The sequence below is a fragment of the Triturus cristatus genome, chromosome 7 (assembly GCF_964204655.1).
Source record: "Triturus cristatus chromosome 7, aTriCri1.1, whole genome shotgun sequence".
Classification (NCBI taxonomy): Eukaryota; Metazoa; Chordata; class Amphibia; order Caudata; family Salamandridae; genus Triturus; species Triturus cristatus.
Window position 1 is genome coordinate 1,701,660,833 of NC_140590.1, and position 22,671 is coordinate 1,701,683,503.

Genomic DNA, 22,671 nt, shown 5'->3' on the forward strand with positions numbered 1-22,671 from the left:
CCCAACTGCACAACCTCTGCAGTTCATATCCTGTCTGCACCCTCCCTGAGATCCATTGCCACACTGCACACTCCCTGCACTGTCTCTGAAATTCATGTCTCCAGTGCACATTCCCTGTACCGTCCCTGAAATGCATGTCTCCATTACACACTCCTGGCACTGTCTCTGAAATCCATGTTACCACTGCACACTTCCTTCTGTGACCCTGAAATCCATGTCCCCACTGCACACTCCATGCACTGTCCCTGAAATCCATGTCTCTACTACACACATCCTGTGGTTTATATACTCTTTGCGCAGTCCCAGAAATACATTTCCACTGCACACACCTGGCACTGTCCCTTAAATCCATTATTCCGCTCACACTCCCTTCTGTGACCTTGAAATCCATGTCCCCACTTAACACTCCCTACACTGTCCCTAAAATCTTTGTCTCCACTACACACATCCTGTGGTCTATATGCTCTTTCTACTGTCCCTGAAATTCATGTTTCCACTGCACAGTCCCGGCACTGTCCCTGAAATAGTCATGTTCCCACTGCACACTTCATGCACTCTCCCTAAAATCTTTGTGTCCACTGTGCACATCCTGCACTGCCCATGAAATCCATATCACCAACACACATCCTCCTCAATTTATATCCTTTATGAACTCTCCCTGAAAATCCATGTCCCCACTGCACACTCCTGCACTGTCCCTGAAATCCATGTCTACATTACACACAGGCTGTCCCCGCTTGGACTGAACCACCTCTGTGCTCCTCATTAAAGGAGGAGTTGATTCAATAGCAGTCAGCCCACTCCTTTTACACATCGAGTTCTCCTTTCACCTCAAGAAAAAGCACTGACGTGTTTCAGCTGTATTCACAGCCTAGTTTACACAACACAGCGCCATCTTGAACAGGGTATTTAAAGTGCACATGTGCATATCAATTCATAAACATAGAAAACATACTTACAACTATATTAAAGCACTGTTTTACTTCCACCAATGTGCAAAAATTTGCAAGTAAATTCTTTATTGAACTGTTTCATGCTGCTGTAAGTCTAGTAAATATTTCCATACTTTACTTAATCCTACATAACTAAATAAACTTATTATCAGCAAGGCAATTTTTATCTTATTTGAGTGCCATCCCTATTTAGTTTGAAGGTTTTTTTCAATGTTAAGCCCATCACTTATATTAGGACAAATGTACCACCTCTCATTATTCAAATCTGTGTATTTTTGGCACAATATAATGGCAATTAATTGTTATACTTTCCAACTCTGAAACCTTTTGTAGCTTTTGCAGCTCCCTTTTTATATGGATATATTACATAAGCAAGTGTTGGAAAAGTGTCCCTACCTAATATCTGTTGCACATAATTACTGCTAGTATGTTATTATGTGTACCTAACAGTAAACTATGCCTTACTGGTAACACATATAACTATTATTGTACTTGGTGGTGCGTGTGTATAAAATAGTCATATTATCACTAACAATGGCTCCTTATACTAAGGGTAAGCTGCTAGATGTGCTACAGGTGAGTTTGTAGCTCTTCTTCTGCTTTGAAACCAAATAAAATGTTTGTGTTAAGTTAAATTTAAAACTGGATTCTAATCTCCTTAGCTGTTTTTTTGCTATCTCCTCCTCTGATGTTCTTGGCGACCGAATCAAACACATATATTGTCTCTGCTGTTTTGTATTTCCTCAAAGTGGCTCGCTATGGGTTAAGTTTTGTGTTTGTTTGTGATGGCTCTCATGAGTTGTAACACCCACTTATGTACTTGTAGGATAGTACTAAGCACTAACTCACAAGGGCATGTTAAAACATAAATGAGAAATCCACTATAGTAATGGGAAGGATCTCTAATCTTTCTCTGCCTCTTTTCAATGAGAGAGAGGACATCTTTCTTAATAGTTCCATATTTGCAGGATTTCTATTAGCTGCACTTTTCATTTACATGACATCTCTAGGCCACTTTTAATAAGCATATCCTCAATTGATTTTACTTTCATGAAAGTAATGCCCAGTTTCTTAGGGATTAGTTTGCCTAAACCTTGATCATTCTTGACCAAATGCCAGTATTTCTGAAGTATTTTCCTGATAATGCCTTCCTGCTTTTTGAAGGTAGTAATCAGCATACATTGGGACATCTTCCAAACATTATCATTTCTTTTATTATTAAAGAGCATGCTCGCCCAATTCATCCGATTTGTCCTAAGACTTGGCTGGGTAATTATTTGGGCTGGGTACCCCCTTTCCCTGAAACTCTCTGCCAAGCTGTCTTGGACTATATTAACTTGTTCTACTTCAGTGCACTTCTTCACCACCCTCAAGTTCCCCCCTTTACAACTTGCAAGAGCCATAAAGACAAGGACAACCCTTATCCTGTGGCCTGCCACTAAAGAAAGTAAATAACAATGACACAAAGTTATGAAACTATGTGATTGATTGGGTCCCCAAGAACATCAGAGGGGTACATAGGGAAAAGGATTGAGTACAAGTACTCCAGCTAAGAGCTACAGAAAGTCCAGCACCATACATGGGCAAACACTGGTACTTCCACACCCTCCCATAATAGGTAATGGATGTAGGGGCTTAAACCAAAACCCCATAAAAAATAATGTTAAATTAAATTACTCAAACTAGTTAAAAATATGAATACATTGAATTTAATTATAAAACATGATCTAAAAATAAAACATATTTATCCATTTATTTTAAAATACTTGAATTACCTATACTAATTAAAAAAGTAATGTAATATTAATTTATATTAAAATATAATTTAAATTACTTCCAATTAATTATTTAGTCACATTCAATAGGTTGTATTACGTAGTAAAAATTAAATGTATTACATTAGATGGGAACTTCAGAAAAATAATTCTAATGTAATATATTCTAAATTATTACATGTATTTCCTCCTACCGTTAAAATACATCAAAAGCTCTTTTTTGCACAGAGAAACAAAACATGCCCATCATCTCCCTGGGTTTATCCATTTATTTGCGGCACTAAATGTGGCACTGCATGCAACACGTTTCGGCCTTGCATCGTCTTTGTGGAATAGTGTGTTGGTAGTTCTCCGACCTAAATGCAATTTAAAATGAAGTGTAAAGACATAGAAGACAGACAATTAAGTAAGAATTCCAGGTATGCGCTACCGAACGTGACTTGAGACCAGAAATAATAATAATGTGTGGAGATTATAAGGGGAACCAGTCACCAAAAATGTATACTACCAAAGAATGTCCTGTGAATGGAAGGCTCAAATTATGCAGGACTATAATTATACGTATGCATGTGCTACATTTAATTAATATGTGACAAAATAAACACAATGATAAACCTGGCTTCACCTACTACTTTTAGCCACATAAACAAAATACAAAAGATGTAGTTTAAGTTGTGACATAGATTACATCCAAAATAGTAATGTATATAATTACGAAACTGTTTTCAGATCATACGCCCCTATTTTTAAATGTTGAACTGGCATTAGTACAAAATCAAATACTTAGATGGACATTTGAAAGGGGACTATGAAAGGACAGAGTAATGTAAAGATATATGAGCAGAAGTAATAGATTTGTTTGAGAAAGGATCAACAAATATTTGTATTGTATGGGTTACCAGCAATGCATTTATCAAAGGTGAAACAATGAGATATATATCATTGAAATCAAAACAAAAAACTCAATAAATGAAAAGCTGTTCATTACTTAGACAATAATCATGATGTTGATGTGTGAAAATTGTGTTAAGAAGGGAAATGGGATATGTATGTTACGTACAAAAGCTAAAATATGTCTATGCCAAAACAACAGCCACATATGAAACAAAGAGGCAAGAGGCATATGATTAGTGAATCTTTTGATGAACTTTTAGCACATAAAATGCGTGACAAAAAATATACATATAAGATATCGGTCATGTTTGACGAGCAGAATTAAGTAATCAGACCAAAGAATTCATTAAGTTGTTCCAGACAAATTATGCCCAATTACATAAAGAAGAGTCTGTTGAGGACATTATCCCATATTGTAACAATGCATATTTATAACAAAACTGACATTAGAAGGAGGGAATGCGTTTAGAATACCCATTGTCTTAAATGAAATAATTGAAGACAGAGAATATATTAGCTAATAATGGGAAAGCCACTGGAGAAGGCCTTTTACCAGCTGAATTTTATAAAACATTTAATTTATTAGCAGCAAATTTGTTAGAATTATGCAGAAGGTTAATGAATGGAGAGGTAGTTCCCATCTTATGGGAATAAATAAATGTAATAGTATTCTTAAAAAAGGAGAATCCAAACTACAGAAAGAATCATAGCAACCCATGTAGTCTCTGCACATTCTTTGTATATCTTCTCTGTTCACTCCTTTCAACCCATATTGTCTTTGGTCTCTCCTTCCAGACCCCATTTTTTCTGCCCTCAGACTGTCATCAGTATTCTCCATGAGCAATTCTTGCTAATTGCACGATTTTGACGCATTGAAAGCAATGTTTTACTTCTTACTTCTCTCTCAGGGGATCTCCACTGAAATCATAAACCCTGAATAGCCCCGCCTACGTGCGGAGATCCCGGAGCACTTCTTTAAAATATATATTTTTAAGTGTATCTGTTCACCTTGCTTCAGGAAGGGCAGGATTAACAGTTAATTTATTTAATTGTCTTGCAACCTATAAATGAGGCTATATTGGCCAGTAGCTTTAATTTACATAAAAAAGGGTTAATATATAATTTTAAAAAACAGGAAAAATACCAAGAGTTGAATAATGAATCTCATTTACAAACCTTTTTTTAAAGGAAAATGGCGAAGAAGGAAGAAGACAATGTAGAGTTATTGGCTGCAGTTCTGCACATATGAAAAGTGACTCTGCTCTTGTAAGGGCTTACAGCCGACCAATATCCCATCATGCTTAGAAGATGGCAGTTACCTCAGTTTGTTTTAACAGAGCAAATGCTAGTATAACAAAGGAAGCAGACTATTAATCTTTTTTTCCACCGGGGAGGATGGTGAGTTGCTTGTATATATTTGTTGCAGGGATTCTACTTGGAAACAGAACTATGCCTTGGACTACAGAACATCAGTACGCAGGAACTGAGTAACCATACCTCACCAGTACCTATGAACTCCGATCCAGACTATCTCATAGTGCCTTACTTACCCTCCTAACCCTTCCAGAGAACCAAGTAATTTGTCAACCAGAACACAACACTCTCGACCCTCTCAGGGATAACGGTTGCAGGCCATCACATTTCGTTCTCCCACTTGTGCGTATCTACAATAAACAAAAAAAGAGACACCAGAAAAGCTTACAATATTTATTGAAGCTATCGGTCTCTATTTTGCAATAGCTACAGTGCAATTAAAAGGCATATGCAATTAAAAAATGTGGTTATCATAATCAGCAGACTATAAACAAGAAAATGCCCTGTCATATTGCGAGACACGTCTGCCTATGCCTCCCCTAATAATAGAAACACAGTTTTGTATTATATATCTCTGGGATTAATGGGAGACCCTCTACCTGGCATATATAAATGATTGTTCTGCATCTCAGGCCACGGAGCTCTCTCTTGTCTCGGGACCTTGGCTCTGTGTGAAGGTGTCCTCTTTGTTTTCAAAAGGACAAATTCTGGTTTATATGATGGGAGTTGAATATTCAAAACAGCAGATGGATTAGTCTATTATTTCGGTGTTAGTGTCCGAACACAGAGAAAACAGAGCACTGTATTTTTTACATTGCACGAAATGTTCCATCTGTATCCCAGCAAAACAACAAAATAGCAAAAACATGTGCAGCCTACTTGTCGAATAAATGTGTAGCACCAAAACAAGCGTGCTTCTGGAAAGCAAAATCAGCCTACAACGTAGAGTTGGGCTAACATAAGGAGGAAACACAGTGGGCCTATAGCAAATATTCAACATATCATAAAGAAGTGCTCCAGGATCACCGCATGTGAGCGGGAAAATTCAGAGCTTATAATTTCAATGGAGATTCTCCTGAGAGAGACCTAGGCTTACAGGTAAGAAACCATTGCTTCTTTTTGCCACTACCTGCAAGATATGTCCTGACTGCACTTTCCCAGCTACTTGTAAATTTCTTGAGATTTTATCCTTCAAGCCCACATTGTGCAAACAGTACCTGAAAACAAAATGAAGTGTATTTTGATACTAAAATGACAAAAATCCAATCAGTAGGATCAGAGTTATTAATTTTTTATGTTTTTAGTGAAAACAAATGCCTAATAAATCAAAGCGACATGTTACTTTAACACTATCACCCTTCTGCGGAACAGGTTAATTACCACACATTAAGAATGGGATGAATGGCACCAATACGCTATGCCACCTACCATATCAGTGGCAACAAGTGTCTGGAGCACGCTTGGCTCCACTTCAGCAAAATACAACTACCTAACCCTCTTGCACCAGTTCTAGTATGTCACATGCACTATCATTATGCTCCTGTTACACCCCTTTCACCTTGTGTTCCCTTAATAACATAATTTTTGGGGGTAAGGAAAAGTTGATTCACTGGAACTTCGGAATGCTATCACATTTGTGGGTAGATTACCACACTCAAGGTTCGTATGTTAATAAAATTCCCTACCCTGATGGCCGACACAGTTGAAGGTTTAGTTACTTGGCGCATGCACGTATTAGCACACATTACAACAAATACCACGTCCCCAGAAGAACTCCTCATGGGGACCAGAGCAAGGGTAGAATTAGAGCTAGTTGTTGCGCCTCCGAGTTGTGAGTGTACCTTCCTCTTTCCTGAAATCATCGCCGGCTTGCAAGCAACTATGCCGGTAAGATATACGCTGTGCCGTGTTTACTGATCATACGCACGGCGTATTTATTCTGTTGCAGGTCAGAGCAACGAAGTGCTCTGTCACACGCCCCCATCAGCTCAGGCCTATTTCTGTATTGGTGAGTCTATTATTCGATCCTGTGCGCTGGCTCAGGTCATGATTACGTGCGCTTGGCCTTAGTACCATGCCCCCACTTGGGATGCTCATATAGGAATAACCTAGGGAACTGTTTATTGCACATGGTTAAATGCCTATACCTGGTCACACAGAGATAATATCTCAACTCTGGGCGATTTACAACAAACTCTACATATTGTTTGTCAGTTATGTCGGTCGGTTGATTGTTTACACGATCCCCACCACTACCTCAACACAATGCCACCTACAATGGGTAGCACCTACGAAAGGGATAGTCCACCGACTTCTGAGTGGCCCTCTCGTTTATGATAACACCAGATGTCTTAAGCACCCTTATGGTCGTATTCCCTGCTGGCATGACTTTCCTAACTACGTGGACTCACCATTCCTCATTATGACAATCTGTCAATCACTAATATAAGCATGATATGTGTGTTTCACGCACCACAGACACCATAATAATCAGGTGCTCCTGGTCTAGCTCACCCTCGACAAAAGATAAGCCTGGACACTCAGGATGTAATTACATAACCTTGTTGTTAAATAATCTCCTAATCCAGGTCTACTGTTGTCCTTGTTTTTATTTCCTATCCTCATCCCTTCCCCCCCTTTTTTCAGGTCTCAGTTCGCCAGGCCAACTAGGACCTGGATCTTCACTTCAAGGCTGGTTACCATCACATCACATGAATTTTGAACCAGCATTGCTGTAGTGCTAGAGTTGAATAATTTTCCTAAATATGGCCCTGATGAAGCGCCACTAGACCCGCTAGGGGCTACCACTGGCACGAAACATGTCGACCATATATATCACACGGGCCCTGTAGGATCATCCCATCCATTCAGGGTCATTATCTTTTAATTAGGCTAGTGCCCCCTAGGAATAAAATATTAGAAAGGGTTGTCCTAGACCTATTTTAAAATCACTCATACACTCACCACACTACCTAGCCCACACACGCGCACACACCATACGGCTTCATCAAAAAAGGATCTCTGAAAAAAAAAACCTTTGCGTGTGCCCATCGGGTATTGCAGCTCCGGCGCGACAAGGAGCAGGCCCAATATTGAAGCATGACATCCTTCGAGGTGAGTGAGGGCTCTTTTCAGAAAGACCTGAATTTTCCCTCACTTCAAGGAACTGCATACCTCCTTATTTACATGTATCATTTAGGAGCCTGTATGCAGTACCTGGTTCCTTTTGTTTGAAAAGAAGAATAAAAAATCAAAGCGCCAACAGTGGACATATAGTGCAGCAAGACTGAGTCAAAGTCGAAATTTAAGGCCGACCATACTGGAGTGTGTTTCGGATACAAGAAATGGATTGGTCCTGGTCAGTGCTTACCTTCGGATGTAAGACAATTCTTGAAGAAAATGTTCTGAGAAGGTAAAGTTCAGCGTGGCAAAGTTGCTGGTGTTGTCCAAGGAGGGAGCTTTGTCGTGGATGGCCTGTGTTGAAGCCATGGTGAAGATTTCTATGTTTCTATTTGACTTACTCGCCGAAATGGAAGTCAAAAATCTCCAGCGGGACTGGGCAAAGGCCTGTAGCCGAAGACAGTTTCAGGCGGTTGGATTCCTCTTTGGCGAAGGACTGATGAAACAGATTTGCTGTGGAGAAGAACGTAGCGGGAGAAGCTGCAAAGCCAATCACACCGGTGATGCACATTGGGCATATAGGCGAGCAGAGTATTTCAGGTCTCCTCCTGGTTCTCAGAACACCTCTGAGCCAAAATTTGTCAAAAGTTCTCAGTTTTGGAAATTGGCCATCTGGGCACATATGGTACCACACACTATGGTCCAAGACTAGTGGGACACCTCTTGGGGGTTCAGGACTTATTCATGCTGGGTCCATGTGTGGGTTCAGGATGGTGGGAGCCTTCCTATGTTCCTGTGGCTCTGAACAGGAGGCCAGCAAACTGGCACTGGGAGTAATTTCTGGCAGTCCTGGGTGCAGATGAACTTGCAGGGCTCAGCAGCAGTGCTGGTCTCTGAGGGTTCAAGGCAGGCTCCAGGCAGCAAAAAGTCCTTCAAGGTACAGCAGTAGTCTGGCAGCATGCACAGCATGTTACAGCAGCACGAAGTCCTCTGAGAGTTCTTCCGCAGGTCCCTTAGTGAACTGAAGAGTGGATTGGAACGTCTTATTTTATACCCTAGTGCCCTTTTTCTGGAAGGTGGGAGAATCTTATAGAAAGTTTTCATAAGTGCATGGAGTTTCCCTACTCTCTTGTCCTGGCCCCAACCTGGCTGTAGTGACAATACAGGGTATTTAGGCCCTTTATGTGATGGCAGAGCACAGGCAATTCAGGTGTAAATGTGGCTGTGCTCAGCTCAACCCCCATCCTGCCAGCAGATGGCTCATTGAGGCACACCTAATGCTTCTAGTGTGTGACAGTCTGAGAGGGAATCACAAAGTATTACTGTCAATTACACCCAATTATGTTACCTAAGACAGACTGCAGGCACAAAGGGCTGAGTGAAGGTAAATACCAACTTTATAAAAGTGGCATTTTCAAAATTGTAATGAAAAGTCTGACTTTACCATTTAAGAGGGTCTATCATAACAATTTCATAAGTGCCAAACATGATATATCTTCCTGCTCCCAATTATGAATTACAGCGTATTAAATGTATTAAGGAATCCCTAAAGTTATCCCATAAGAGTGTTAGGTCTCACAGTAGTGAAAAACGAATTTAGGCGTTTTCACTACCAGTACATGTAAAATTTAAAAGTACATGCCCAACCTTTAAATTACACAGCACCCTGCCAAGTGGGCTACCAGGGCCTACCTTATGACTAAGGAAGATCAACTTAAAAATGCATTTGAGAAACTCAAAGACCTGGAAAATTGTCCAAGGCAAGAAAATCTCCACATCCGAGGCCTCAGCAGGGAGATTCTGGACACTAATCTGGAACCCTTTGGGGTGGGAATGCTTTCCTTGCTATTAGGGGATAACCAACCTGAGATAACAGCAGACAGGATACATTGTGTAGGCCCCAGGAAATCATCCGAACAGCAATGCCCCAGAGACATGCTGATCAAGTTCCACTATTTAGTAGAGAAATGGAAGGCCCTCCAGAAAGCTAGAAAAGCAGGCGACGTGAGCTTTCAAAATTACTTTTGTACAATATTCTAAGATGTATCAGAACTAACTCTGCACCGACCTGTGGCCTTTCAGCCTATTACCCCGAACTAAGAGAGGACGGGATTTGTTATAGATGGACTTATCCCTTTGGCCTCTTATTTGAGCTAGGAGCAAATGCCATACTGTATCAGACCCAAAGAGTGCGCCCACCCTGCTGGGCATCACACTCATTACCTCATCTGAAGCACCGCGCATTGGGGACACAGTACTAGGACCCTCATGTGACTCAAGGGAAGAGTGTTGTCGAGCACAACCATGATAGGGGATATTCCATCCAAAGAACAGACACAATGCATGGCACACATGACTTTGAGGATTGAGGTGGGGGCCACAGGAGACCCGACGTCACCCAAGGAAGGGCAGTTGGACACCGCCACAACATGCTGTAGAGGATCAAGAATGTCTCCAGGGTCGTTGATGCAAGGCTGAGTTGGAAATGTAGTAAGAAATTGTGCTACACCTTGGGGCCCGTCAGCAGATCTTCATAGTAGCAGGCCTCACAAAGACCCAGCCTAAGCATTTGCCACAGACACGAGTAAAAGCTGGACTCCTTTGACAGTGATGGCCTTATTTATCTAATACATTGCATGCAAGGAATACTGAGGTGCACCCAGGGAACCCGAGATGACCCCTAGTAGGAATCCCCCCTGAGCAAAGTAATAATCAATGGATGGGAGTCTTGGGGGGGTGATGGACCCCTCTAGGCTGGACAGAAATGGAACATTCATCATCCAGGTTACGACTGCACTCGCAGGATGGATGCTGATGTAACATAAACACATTTATCATTTGCGCCTGGTGGAATGACTCTATTGGAGTGTATTAGTCCGCCTCCGGGGTGGGCCGGTCCGGCTGTGGAGGCCTCTTGCCCACATACTTAGAGATACAGGGGATGAACGTAACCCTCTATTACCACGCTATTCAAACAATTCAACACTGCACCAGGCCTCATGCAACGCATGATGCTTTGTTATTAGTTAATTATTGTTTCTTGATTTGTTGTGGAATGTTTAGGGAGAATAGGGGGCTTAAAAGGGTGGGGAAGGACCATTGCATACACCTTGCCCATTCTTTCTTTAGTTTCTTTACCTGACCTGTATTTGCATACCACCTACTCAGACACATCCATGATCCAACTCGTCTCACTAAATACAAGGGGACTCAACTTGCTGAATAAACATGGGCGTTCTGGCCCTCCAAGAATCCAACCCAGACATAATCTGCTGACAAGAGACCCATCTCCTCCACATGGATTAGGGGGAAGTGAAGCATACAACATACTCAACAAGCTACCACTCCTCAGCCAATACCAAGCAGAGAGGGATGGCAATATATTTTATGTGTAATCTCCCAGTTTCAGTCATGCATGCCTACATGGAGGAAAGGTATCTCAATCTTGTGGAGACACTCTACGGGACACCTCTCACTGGAGCTACTTTATATGCCCCAAATGCGGCTCTGGACATGGTCATGATAGACTTCCTAGGGCAGTTAGCAGAGCTGGCCAGGGGGGACATCATGCTGGCCGGAAATCTGAATATGGTTTAGAACCTATACATAGTCGTGGGGGAGGTGGAATGATAAACATGCTGGAGCCTCCTCCAAAAGGCTGAGAAAATCCAATGAGGATTAACTCCGACACGAAACCTGGGGAGACTTCAATCCTATGACCAAGGCCTACACTTTCTACTCTTAAGTACAACGCATCCACTCCAGAATTGATTATATCTTACTTAACAACTCTCTTGTGGGACATATCCGAACGTGGAGATTGGCTCCATATCGGTCTCTGATTACTTTCTAATCAGGATCCAGCTAGAAATGTGGAATGCAAGACATCTGGGCACATGGAGCTTACACCCCTCCATACTTAGGGACCCAGTCACTAAAAGCAAGATAGGACAACAAATAGAGGAATATTTTGAAAATAACGAAGGTGGAGAGGTGCCGATCCCAGGTATATGGGATGCATTTAAACAATGGTTCGGGGTCACTTTATAGCGGTTGCCAACAAATGAACGTGTCTACATAAATTTGAAGTACGGAAACTTGAAGATGAGATCTGGGAGATTGAGCAGGAGTGGCAGCAGCAGTCCTCCCATTGCATAATGCAAACACTGACGACAGTGAAGGGTCAATTGGGAAGCACTACGCTAACCAAGCGGAGCTCCCCATGGTCCACCTTAAAAAATGAGCCTATATAGCAGGAGATAAAGTGGGCACCCCTCGGCCTGACTCTTGCAAGGCAAGCAGGAAAAAGAGTACATGAAAGAAATAACAACCTTTTCTGTAGCCCAGGTATTATATGATGAAGGGAAAGTCTACGAATTCTGCACATTCTACCAAAAACTCTATAAGGGAGCTTCCCAACCTCCAAGAGAAAGGGATGCTTTATTGGAGCCAGTTCAACTGACAAAGCTCATGAATGACCAAAGGGATTCGCTGTAGGGCTCTAGCTTCCTAGAGGAGGTGCGCTTAGCTATCAAGGCCCTAAAAGCTAACAAGACTCCGAGCACCATATGACCTTACAGCCACATTTTATAAAACACACTCTTCCCAATTAATCCCAAAACTTATGAACCTGTGCTTCCGCGGGGACCATCACACAGGCAATGGGAGAGGCGGCGGTGATGGTTATCCCAAACCAAATAAGAATGTTAAGCAGTGCACCTTCTATCAACCTATAGTCCTACTGACCATTGACACTAAGCTATACACAAAAATCCTTGCGACCCACCTCAGCACGCTGCTAACCATCCTGGTAGACCCAGACAAGAGAGGCTTTTTTCATGAGTGCCTATCACATGATAACATCAGAGCAGCCATGCCAATCTTGTTGTCCCTTGACTCCGAGAATGGCTTTAATCGGGTGGACTGGAACTTCCTGCGGCTCCCACTTCAGAAAATGGGTTTGCGCCCTAGATTCCTACAGATGATTTTCTCCAATTATGTCAACGCTGTCGCTAGAGTCACTCTCAACAGTTATCTCTCAAGACCATTTAGGCTTACCAGGGGCACCCGACAGGGATGTCCTCTTTTCACCGCTCCTGTTTGACCTATTTATCGAATCCCTGTCCTGTATAATCAGGCTGACCAGCGCAGTCAGGGGTATAAAATTCGGCCAGAGGGACTAAGCACCAACTACTTAGATTCTCACAGTAGTAAACCTCCTAGTAGCCTTTGATAGTGTATCTGGATACATGACTGACTACTATAAATCAGAGATTCTCAACTTGACTCTTGCAGCAAACAAGGCAGTAGTGCTGCCATCTCACTTCCAGTTTTGGTGGGCTAAAACTTTTATCCATTATCTGGTAATCTGCCTTATGTGGTCTGTGAAGGATCTCTTCACTTCCAACTACCCCACACCCATACTCACTTCTACAACCGAAGAACTCTATAACTAGGGTACACTGATGCTCTCATGGTTTGGTTGCATTAATGTGATCAAAAGAGGTGTGGCGCAGCAGCCAGGGTGACTGACTCTGGAATCAGGGGGCTCACGGTTCGATCGCTGGAAGAAGATCAGCCCAGCACCATGTGACTCTGGGCAAAAGCTTGCCTAATCTTCCCGATGGCCCCCAGCGCCTTGACACCTTCGGATAATTGTTCCCGCTTTACAAATACTGAAAATACTGGACAAAATGATCCCATCTAACTGAAACATGTCCTACAAAAATGTATGACACTCATATGGAAAGGTAAGGCTACTAGACTCCAGCAGACATTGGTGAGCCAACTGAGGGCAATGGGCCTGTGGTGGCTCCTAGCATCCCGCATTACTGTGCAGCCCCATAACTGAGACGTTTGGCGGACAGGTCCAAAATACTATGTAAGACATTTGGCTGCAGATGGAGCATTCTGTAGTCCGCCCGCCCCAGTGAGACATGGTATTGCTGGAGAAGTGCAACAGGCCACCCAATGCATATATTTGCACACTGGTATCCACAACTCTAAAGACTCCAAAGACATGAGCAAAATATTTGGGTGTGAGAGGACCTGTGTCTTATCTGTCCCTATATACACTACAATCCAGTGGTTTTACCCACCCTAGATAGCCACGCCTTCCTTAACTGGATGGAGGGAGGATGCAGAATGATTGCAGATATGTACAAGGCCCAGACTCCGAAGTCCTTTCAGCAGTGGAGATACACTTATGGGCTTCCGGAAACTGAAAGATTACAATATGCCCAGATTCGACACTGGGCGACCCAGAGAAAAAAACCCTACTCAAACTACAGTTCTCTAAATTGACATACACACAGGGTACAATTTCAACGTTGTACAAACGACTCCTAAATCATGACACCACACCCTCTGGCATCACTACAGAGAATGGGAATGTACTCTAGGTATACAGGTGACCCCAAAAAGATGGGAAAGACTGCACAAGGACATACACTTCTCACCCCCCTCATCCTTGGGGTGAGAGATACACTACAAAGTATGGTTCGGATGCCATTAATCCCCTCCGTAAGATATCAAGGGGCGCATGTGCTTATAGTGAATTGGTGCAGCAAGATTAACCATAACCCATCACTGGAAGAAACCACACTGCCCACCAGATATACAGTAGCACCAGAAACGGTGGGCCATATAAGCAATGGTGCGACTAACCAGCAAAATACAGGGGTCACATTTGGCTTTCAAAGCAAAATGGTGATGGCTTTCAAAGCAAAAGGGTACAACACTTAATTGGGGGAACACCCAGCCTAGTTCTTACCACACAATGGAAAGTACCCGATCTCTTTCACTGACAGGTGCAGGGAGCACCCCCCCACCCTTTCCTTTGATGAGTTCCTGGATGGGACCAGATAGGATTCCTAGGAACCGATTTATCACACTTACATGTTTAGTGATGGGTGCATGGGGTACCTTTAAGTTCTGCAGTTGGGGGGAGCAGAAGCGGGAGGGGGGAGGTGGGTATTTACTACCATGAATAATGGGAGTGATCTGGACTAAGGGTGTTATCTATGTGGTACGTCATATAGGGGCATATGCATCAACCTAATTACCGGTCACAAACGGGCCGATTCACAGAATCGGCCACTTTGAGACTGGGAATTAGCCTTTTGGGATGCATCAAGCCCAAAGCCATTCGCAAAATAGGTAATTGCAAAATTCGCGATGACCTATTTTTGCGAATGGAGTTAGGGAATCACAAGTTGCGACTCCCTAAATGCAATGCAAGAAGCATTCTCAGAGGAACTTCAAGTTGATGGTAATTTGCAATTCCTTTGAAAAATTGAATTTTTCTAAGTGCCATGTGGCACACACACAGGCCCTTGGGGCATGTGTGTGCGCCACATGTGCCAACATGCCAATTTTGTGGGTGCATCAGTATGTCCTTTTGGCCCCCTAGCGCCCTTGAAATTGCATGCGCAATTTGCGATTATCTTTTTGGTAATCGCAAATTGCGAATTGTTTCCCATTCATTCCTATGGGCCTCAAGGCAATTTGTGATTCGCTCATAGGGAATGTGTAGGAATCACAATTTATTTAGAGATTCCTACATGCATAAGGAATTGCGACTCCTAAATAGCGGTTCCTTAATAATCGCTATTAAGGAATCGCAATTGCTTATGTTGTTGCATGTGCCCCATAGTACCTTTTGTAACCTCTAATTAGCAGACTGCACCTTTTGTTTACTTAGATCCTTTCCATGCTATCACAAGTTTGCATGGTCAGATTGTTTTAAAAAAAAAAAACTAATACAATCTTCAAAACAAAAACATATTAAAATATTGATTATTATATTAAAAACGAAAACATAATAATATCAGGTAATATGCAAATTATTCAAATCAATTAAATAATTACAAAGAGTAGTCTAATTAACCAATTAACAAATACAACTGCCATTCTGTTTATAAGTATCTAGTAAATAATTTACAATTAAAATAATTTATGACTTATATTCAACTTAACAGATACAAATTCTGAAAAAGTATTACTAAGCAGTTAAAAATAAATATTTAAAAGTCCACCCTATTTCCCTACAGACTCAACAATCCAACCATAAATAAAAAATAAATAAATAGATCTTTACACTTATTACCAAATTTAAAAAAATATAAACTATAATAAAAAATAATTACACACTGTTAACATTAAAATAATAATGACAAACACAAAAACTAATAAAACGCAACAAAATAATTTTAAAATGATATTATAAATAACTATATTTAAAAAACAATAGAAAGTACCGGAAAATGATAGTCTTACCTGCAATTTTCTGCCCTGGAATATTTTTAACATCACAATAATTTTGACATAACATTTGTGTCAGTTGATATTTTTGAAACTAAACTATATTAAAATCACACACCAGAAAATTGCTTGCAGGGAATTTGCAAAGTAGATATTGTTTGCAAGGACAAGCGTGTAAAGTATGGGCTGCAGAAATTGTGGTGTAATCTCTTGAATTTGAAAAGCAGGTAAAATCTTGTTGTGCAAGGCTAAATGAATAGGAGGTATTGTGGTAATACAGTACGTACTGTGGGGTATGTGTGGTGCCAAGGACATATGATTTGCTGAATGTATGCAGATAGGCTATGGCTTACTGGAAAAGATATAGCCTGCTGACATTTCTTCCTTCACACTGTCTTGCAACTGTATCCTCTCTTCATATTCCTTACCATGCACATCTTCTTAACACTCCCTGGAAGCCATATCCTCTCTGCACACTTTTTCATTCTCTCTCGTCCATATTCCCTGACATTTTCACTGCAATTGATATCTCCTTTGTACATTTCCCTCAGCCCTCTTTTCTCTGCAGATGCTCTGTAACTCCTGTCTTCTCATACATCTTCCCTGCTATACACATCCTGGTTGCTCACTTCCTGCAGCACAAGCCCCTCTGCCAACTTCTTCTAAAACACTTGCTCGCTCAGCAGACTGCTTGTATTCTGCTCTCGCACACTTGATCCCATGTGTATCAGTCCTTCACACTACCTGTTGGTCCTGTCCACCACTCCTCGTGTTTCGCTCACATGCCTTAATACCAGAGGAGCCCACCCCTCAGAGAAGGGTAATAACATGCCTTTCTCCACCTCATAGGACCCCATTGTAAGCAAGGGCTTGACCTGCCTGAAAAATGCTCTGGCTGGCGTCACGAGTGTCTACACCAAGGCGCTGCTGGCTTACGTCTTTACGCTGTCGGGTGACTCTTCCCAGAGGGCAACCCTGATGTCTGAGCTCAACAGTGTGGCCATCATCTCAGGTATGCTGTCACTGTCTAGAAGCTGATTCATTTCATAACTTTTAAAATGGATTTACATTTCACTACGAGGGTGCTCTAGTTCACATTTATCAGTGTTTTGGGAACCAGTAATCCGAGGTCCTACTGATATTTGAAGACCTGCACAGCCCATCTTGTGGTTTATTGTCCCTGGAATCCTTTATTACTATTGTGGGGCTATATCACACAATTTGCTGCTATTTATTCTCTGTATAATGGAAGTTTTTCTCTATTGCTTCGGCTGGAGTGGGAGGTAATCTAAGATATCCTCTTTACTTAAAATACAATACATTAAAAAATCAATTTAAATGGATCGTGGTGGCACATGGCAGTCTGCAAAACATCATAAACAAATAAATGCCTTTATACATATGCATGTCATTTAAGTTTTGTCAATCACAGCAACTAAGCATTTATTTCCAGTCGTCTAAACCTGGGATGAACCAAATCACCAAAAAACTCTCCCCCAGCTAATATTAGCATGTGTATCAAAAAACATAAATTGAGTATATTGCTATAAATGTATCATCAATAGAAAAAGCCTATACATGCATCTTAAATGTCACACAATATAATGAAGCTAAAGGAACAATTTAAATTAACAGACAAATTATTTAGTTATTATAAACATTCACATCTGCCACCATACGTCACTGCACAATTATGAATGTATTCATCAGGTACAATTGTTCAGTGTATGCAGATTGTGAAGGAAAGATAGATGACGCGTTTCGGTGGGTTAAATTTAAATTATCCACCTCCTTCAGGCTATTGTCTTTTTTTCTTCGTTTTAACACAAATTGCCACATATCATATGAAGACAATCTAAAGCCAACAACACATTAGAAAAGTAATTATACATGAAGATATATATACACCTTATTGCTGAACATTTACAAACATTTCATAAAAATAAAAAATGTCATATTTAAATCAATGGTACCTGTAGGTATTCACATACAGATTTGCTAAACCTGGGATGTCAAATGTTGGTTCAGTTTCAGTTCTACTGAAATGCATCAAACTTTGTGCCAACTTTTCTCACACAGCTTGCGCAGTCGCAGCCTAGCATAAAGCAAAGCAACAGCTTTAAATCCTTCATCTGGTGGAGTGCCAAAACCAATCATCACACCATCATCTCCTTATATGCTTTAATCCTGTTATTAACCTCAATCTATTAATTTAAAGTTTTTCATTTATTTCTCTAGATTATCTTTCTATTGAACACATTGATGTATGTGTTTATTTGCAGGATGAGCTTGTAATATTTGAAACAGAAACACTACACAGAGGACCAAGCAGCAGTATTGTGTTGCTATTCTGAAAGCTATGTTTTATTTGTGGAGGTCTCTGTCCCGGTTTCTGAGGTCTCTGTACACATAGGTGTACATTTTAGTTCCAAATGTCTGAGGAACCTGAGGGAGTGGCTAGAAAATTGGAAATTCAACTAAATGGGGGCAGGGAGGGGGTGTAGGGAAAGGTTAGGAAGGGATGTGCAAACACACCAGCTCACAAAAGAGTAAGCTCATTGATCTACACAAACCTCAGGAAACAATGTTAAAAAAATATAATATATTCCAATGTTATATATATGTGTGTGTGTGTGTGTGTGTGTGTGTGTGTGTATGTGTATATATGTATATATCTATATATAGTGTTAAAAGTTACAGTAGTCAATTTAACTTTTCTTTCAAATTATATACTGATACTTATTTTTTTTTTTTTTATTTATTTTTTTTTGAAACCGTTTATTGCAGTTTGTAAAGGTTACAGGTATGGGCCTACAACCACCCGGCCGGCCGCTAGAATGACAAAAGCATATTGCATACATACAGTAAAAGTCTCTCGGCAGTGCAGAGTAGTAAAACAGGATTAATCAATGGTGCAGGCCACACAGCTCCATGCCCACAGTACGGTTCCCTTTTCTTGGAACAAAACAACACCAAAAAACCACACCCGCAAGGCAACCCGCGATCCAAAGCGACAGCACATGCTCCATAAGTGGGGGATCCAAACCAGCAGCAGAACTCTGGAGAGGGGAATGGGAATAGATCAGGGACTGGGGGACCACGCGCCCGCGGCCGAGGGAGGGGGGCCGTCTAGGGAGACGGAGCAGGCGAGGCAGCCGGTAGCAGCGGTGGCTCACAAATACCCCCGCGGTAGGCGTTCCAGGGGCCCCAGAGTTTCACCCACGCCCCAGGCTTACCCCTCGCCACATACACCACCTTTTCACGAAACATACACCAATCCATATGCTCTTCCCAGGCCGACACCGCAGGGGGCCTCTGGGATCCCCACAATTGAGCAATGTCACGCTTGGCTATCATGTATCCCAGAGTCACCCACCGCGTCTGCGGGACCGAATAGTCATTCGGTTCCCATACATTCAGCAAGCATCTCCTCGCTTCAGGCAGCAGCGCGACACGCGTCACCACACGCAGGACCTCATGCACACCACGCCAGAATCGCTCCACCTTCGGGCACTCCCACAGTATATGCATGAAAGTCGCCAACGCACCACAGCCACGCTTACACATTCCGTCACCAGCAAAACCCATACGCAGAAGCCTTGGCCCCGTCACGTAAACCCGGTGAAGGATCTTGAGCTGGACGAAACGAAGGCGAGCCGGGATGGCCACCTCTTTCGGAGAGGCCACCGCGGAAATCCAATCCTCGTCGTCCAGCTCCAGCCCGTCGGCAACCCAAGCCTCGCGGAGACTAGTCAGCAGGCACGATCTATCGTTGATCAGTTTTTTGTATATGAGGGAGATCGTGTTGTCCGGGACATGGCCATCCAGCACTCTGTCCTCCAGGGGGGAAGACTCCGGAATGGATGCGACATCCGGGAAGACGGAGCCCAGCGCATGGCGAACTTGTAGGTACCGAAAGTACTCACTGCCCTGCAGCTGAAACTCCGCCTGCAGCGTCTCAAAAGTTTTGAATCCCCCCCTCGTCCAGAGATCTCCCACAGTGCTGATTCCGATCGTGTCCCACTTCTCGAAGCCCTTCGACGTCCACAGGGAGCCCAGCCTCTCAGACGCATACAGCGGTGACGCCCGGGTCAAACGGTCCTTCCACCCCATAGCTGCATTAGCCGCGTGCCAGACACGCACCATGACACGCGTCGGTCCCGTCAAACGGGAGTCGGGCGCGCCAGCGTAGAGCGCTCGATTGTAATCGCCACCGGGCAGGAGCATCTTATCCATCTCAAATGCCGGGTTCAAGGCGGGCCCGTAAAGGCCATGATTAATTGCAGCTAGTTGGGAGGCCCAGTAATACCGTTTAATGTCCGGGAGGGCGACCCCCCCATCGTACCACGGGAGCGTCAATTTAGCCAGAGCAATGCGCGGCCTCCCGTCCCAGAACAGGCGCCGCTGGAGGCCCTCCACCTCACGGAAATAGCGTGCCGGGACCAAGTCCATAGTATTCTGGAGGGCGTAGAGGAAGCGCGGCAGGGACATCATTTTAAACAAGGCCGCTCGGCCGAGCGGCGAGAGCGGCAGACGCCGCCAGCGCACCACGTCCTCCTTCAAGCGCCGGAGGGGGGGTAGCAAGTTCCGCTCATAGCGGGCCTCCGGGTCAAGAGTGATATAGATACCCAGGTACCGAAAACCTTGGGAGGCAATCTGGATCGGACAGTCCCGGGGCAGGACCGGAGCCTCCCCGGAAAGCACATAGACACAGGATTTCGCCCAGTTGATGACCAGGCCTGAGTTGCGACCGAATGAGCGCAAAACATCAACCAGGACGATCAGTGATTTCCGCGGGGAGGCGAGATACAGAAGGATATCGTCAGCATAGAGGGACACACGGTCCTCATGCTCGGGGGTCCAGCGGAGACCACGAATAGAAGGGTGCCACCGCAGCCACTCCGCCAGGGGCTCCAGGGCCAGGGCGAACAGGAGAGGCGACAGGGGGCAGCCCTGTCGCGTGCCCCGCCCCAGCGCGAATGGGGCCGAGACTCGCCCATTCACTACCACCTGCGCCAATGGGCCCGAGTATAGCAATTTGACCCAGCTAATGAAACCCGGGCCAAACCCAAATTTCGCCAGCATCGCCCAGATGTATGGCCATTCAAGCGTATCAAACGCCATGGTGGCGTCCAAGGACGCCAAGATGGCCGGCTCCCGCACAAATGGGACACGCGCGAGCACCCCGTGCAAGCGCCGCAGATTGAGCGCCGTGTTGCGGTGCGGTATAAAGCCAGATTGGTCTTGGTGGACCAAATCGCCCACCACGCCAATCAACCGGTTGGCCAACACCTTGGCGAGGATTTTGGGCTCCGCGTTCAAGAGCGAAATCGGCCTATAGGATGTGATCCGTTCACGGGGCTTCCCCTCCTTGTGGATCACCACAATTGTGGCCAGACGCTGGTCCGGCGGGAGGGAACCCTGCGAGTGGGCCGCCAGGAACATCGCGCGCAGGTGGGGCGCCAACACATCCGGGCGTAGCTTGTATAGCTCGATGGGAATACCATTGGGGCCCATGGCCTTGCCGGATGCAACCGAGCGAATAGCCAAGGCAATTTCGTCCGAGGTGGGAGGGGCGTCCAGCGAATCCCTGTCCTCCACTGTAAGGGAGGGCAGTGCGATGTCCCGAAGCAGGGCATGGGAATCTTCCTCCGAGCAGGGGGAAACCGGGGAGTAAACTTCGCGGAAATAATCCGCGAAGCAGGAGACAATGGCTTCCGGCTCAGTGACACATGCACCATCCACACTCTCAATCAAAGGCACCACGCGGCTCGCTCTCTCCCTCTTATCCAACCACGCAATCAATTTGCCAGCCTTATCACCCACATCATACAACCGCCCCTGCTGCTCTCTACTGAGGCCCCTGGCCGCCTCCGTGACGAGGGCGCGATAGGCCGCCTGCTTTAGGTGTAGGACATGCAACTTGGCGTCTGTTACCCCGCTCCCCAGGTCACCCTCCAGTTCTGCAATCTCGGCCTCTACCCGGGTCACCTCCTCCCGCTCGCGCCGCCGGGCATGGGAGATAAAGGAGAGGGCCTCCCCTCTAAGAACTACCTTGAAAGCCTCCCACAGGGAGATGGCCGAGGGGACCGACCCCACATTCTCGTCGAAATATCGCTGTAAGGCTTTAATCAAATCGGCACGAATGGTGGGGTCGCGCAAATACCATGCATTGATCGGGGCCACCCCGCCATCCCCCCTCGGGAAGACATCGAAATGCAACAACAATGGGGAGTGGTCTGAGATACCCCGCGCCAGATGGCGCACCTCCCCCACCCTCCCTGCATGGGCCGCCGGGACAAGGAGGTAATCAAGCCGCGAGAGGCTACCATGGGCACCCGAGTGGAAGGTGT

The 22,671-nt window shown here is 44.0% G+C and overlaps 1 protein-coding gene across 1 annotated transcript in view; it reads left to right on the top strand.

The window, feature by feature from the left end:
* LOC146812812 (alpha-2-macroglobulin-like protein 1) overlaps window positions 1-22,671 on the top strand; it is a 761,857-nt gene that overhangs the window by 599,495 nt on the left and 139,691 nt on the right. The window contains exon 28 of the mRNA XM_085615204.1: window positions 17,168-17,330. Within this exon, the coding sequence (XP_085471330.1) occupies window positions 17,168-17,330 (163 nt within the window). The remainder of the gene's footprint in view (window positions 1-17,167; window positions 17,331-22,671) is intronic.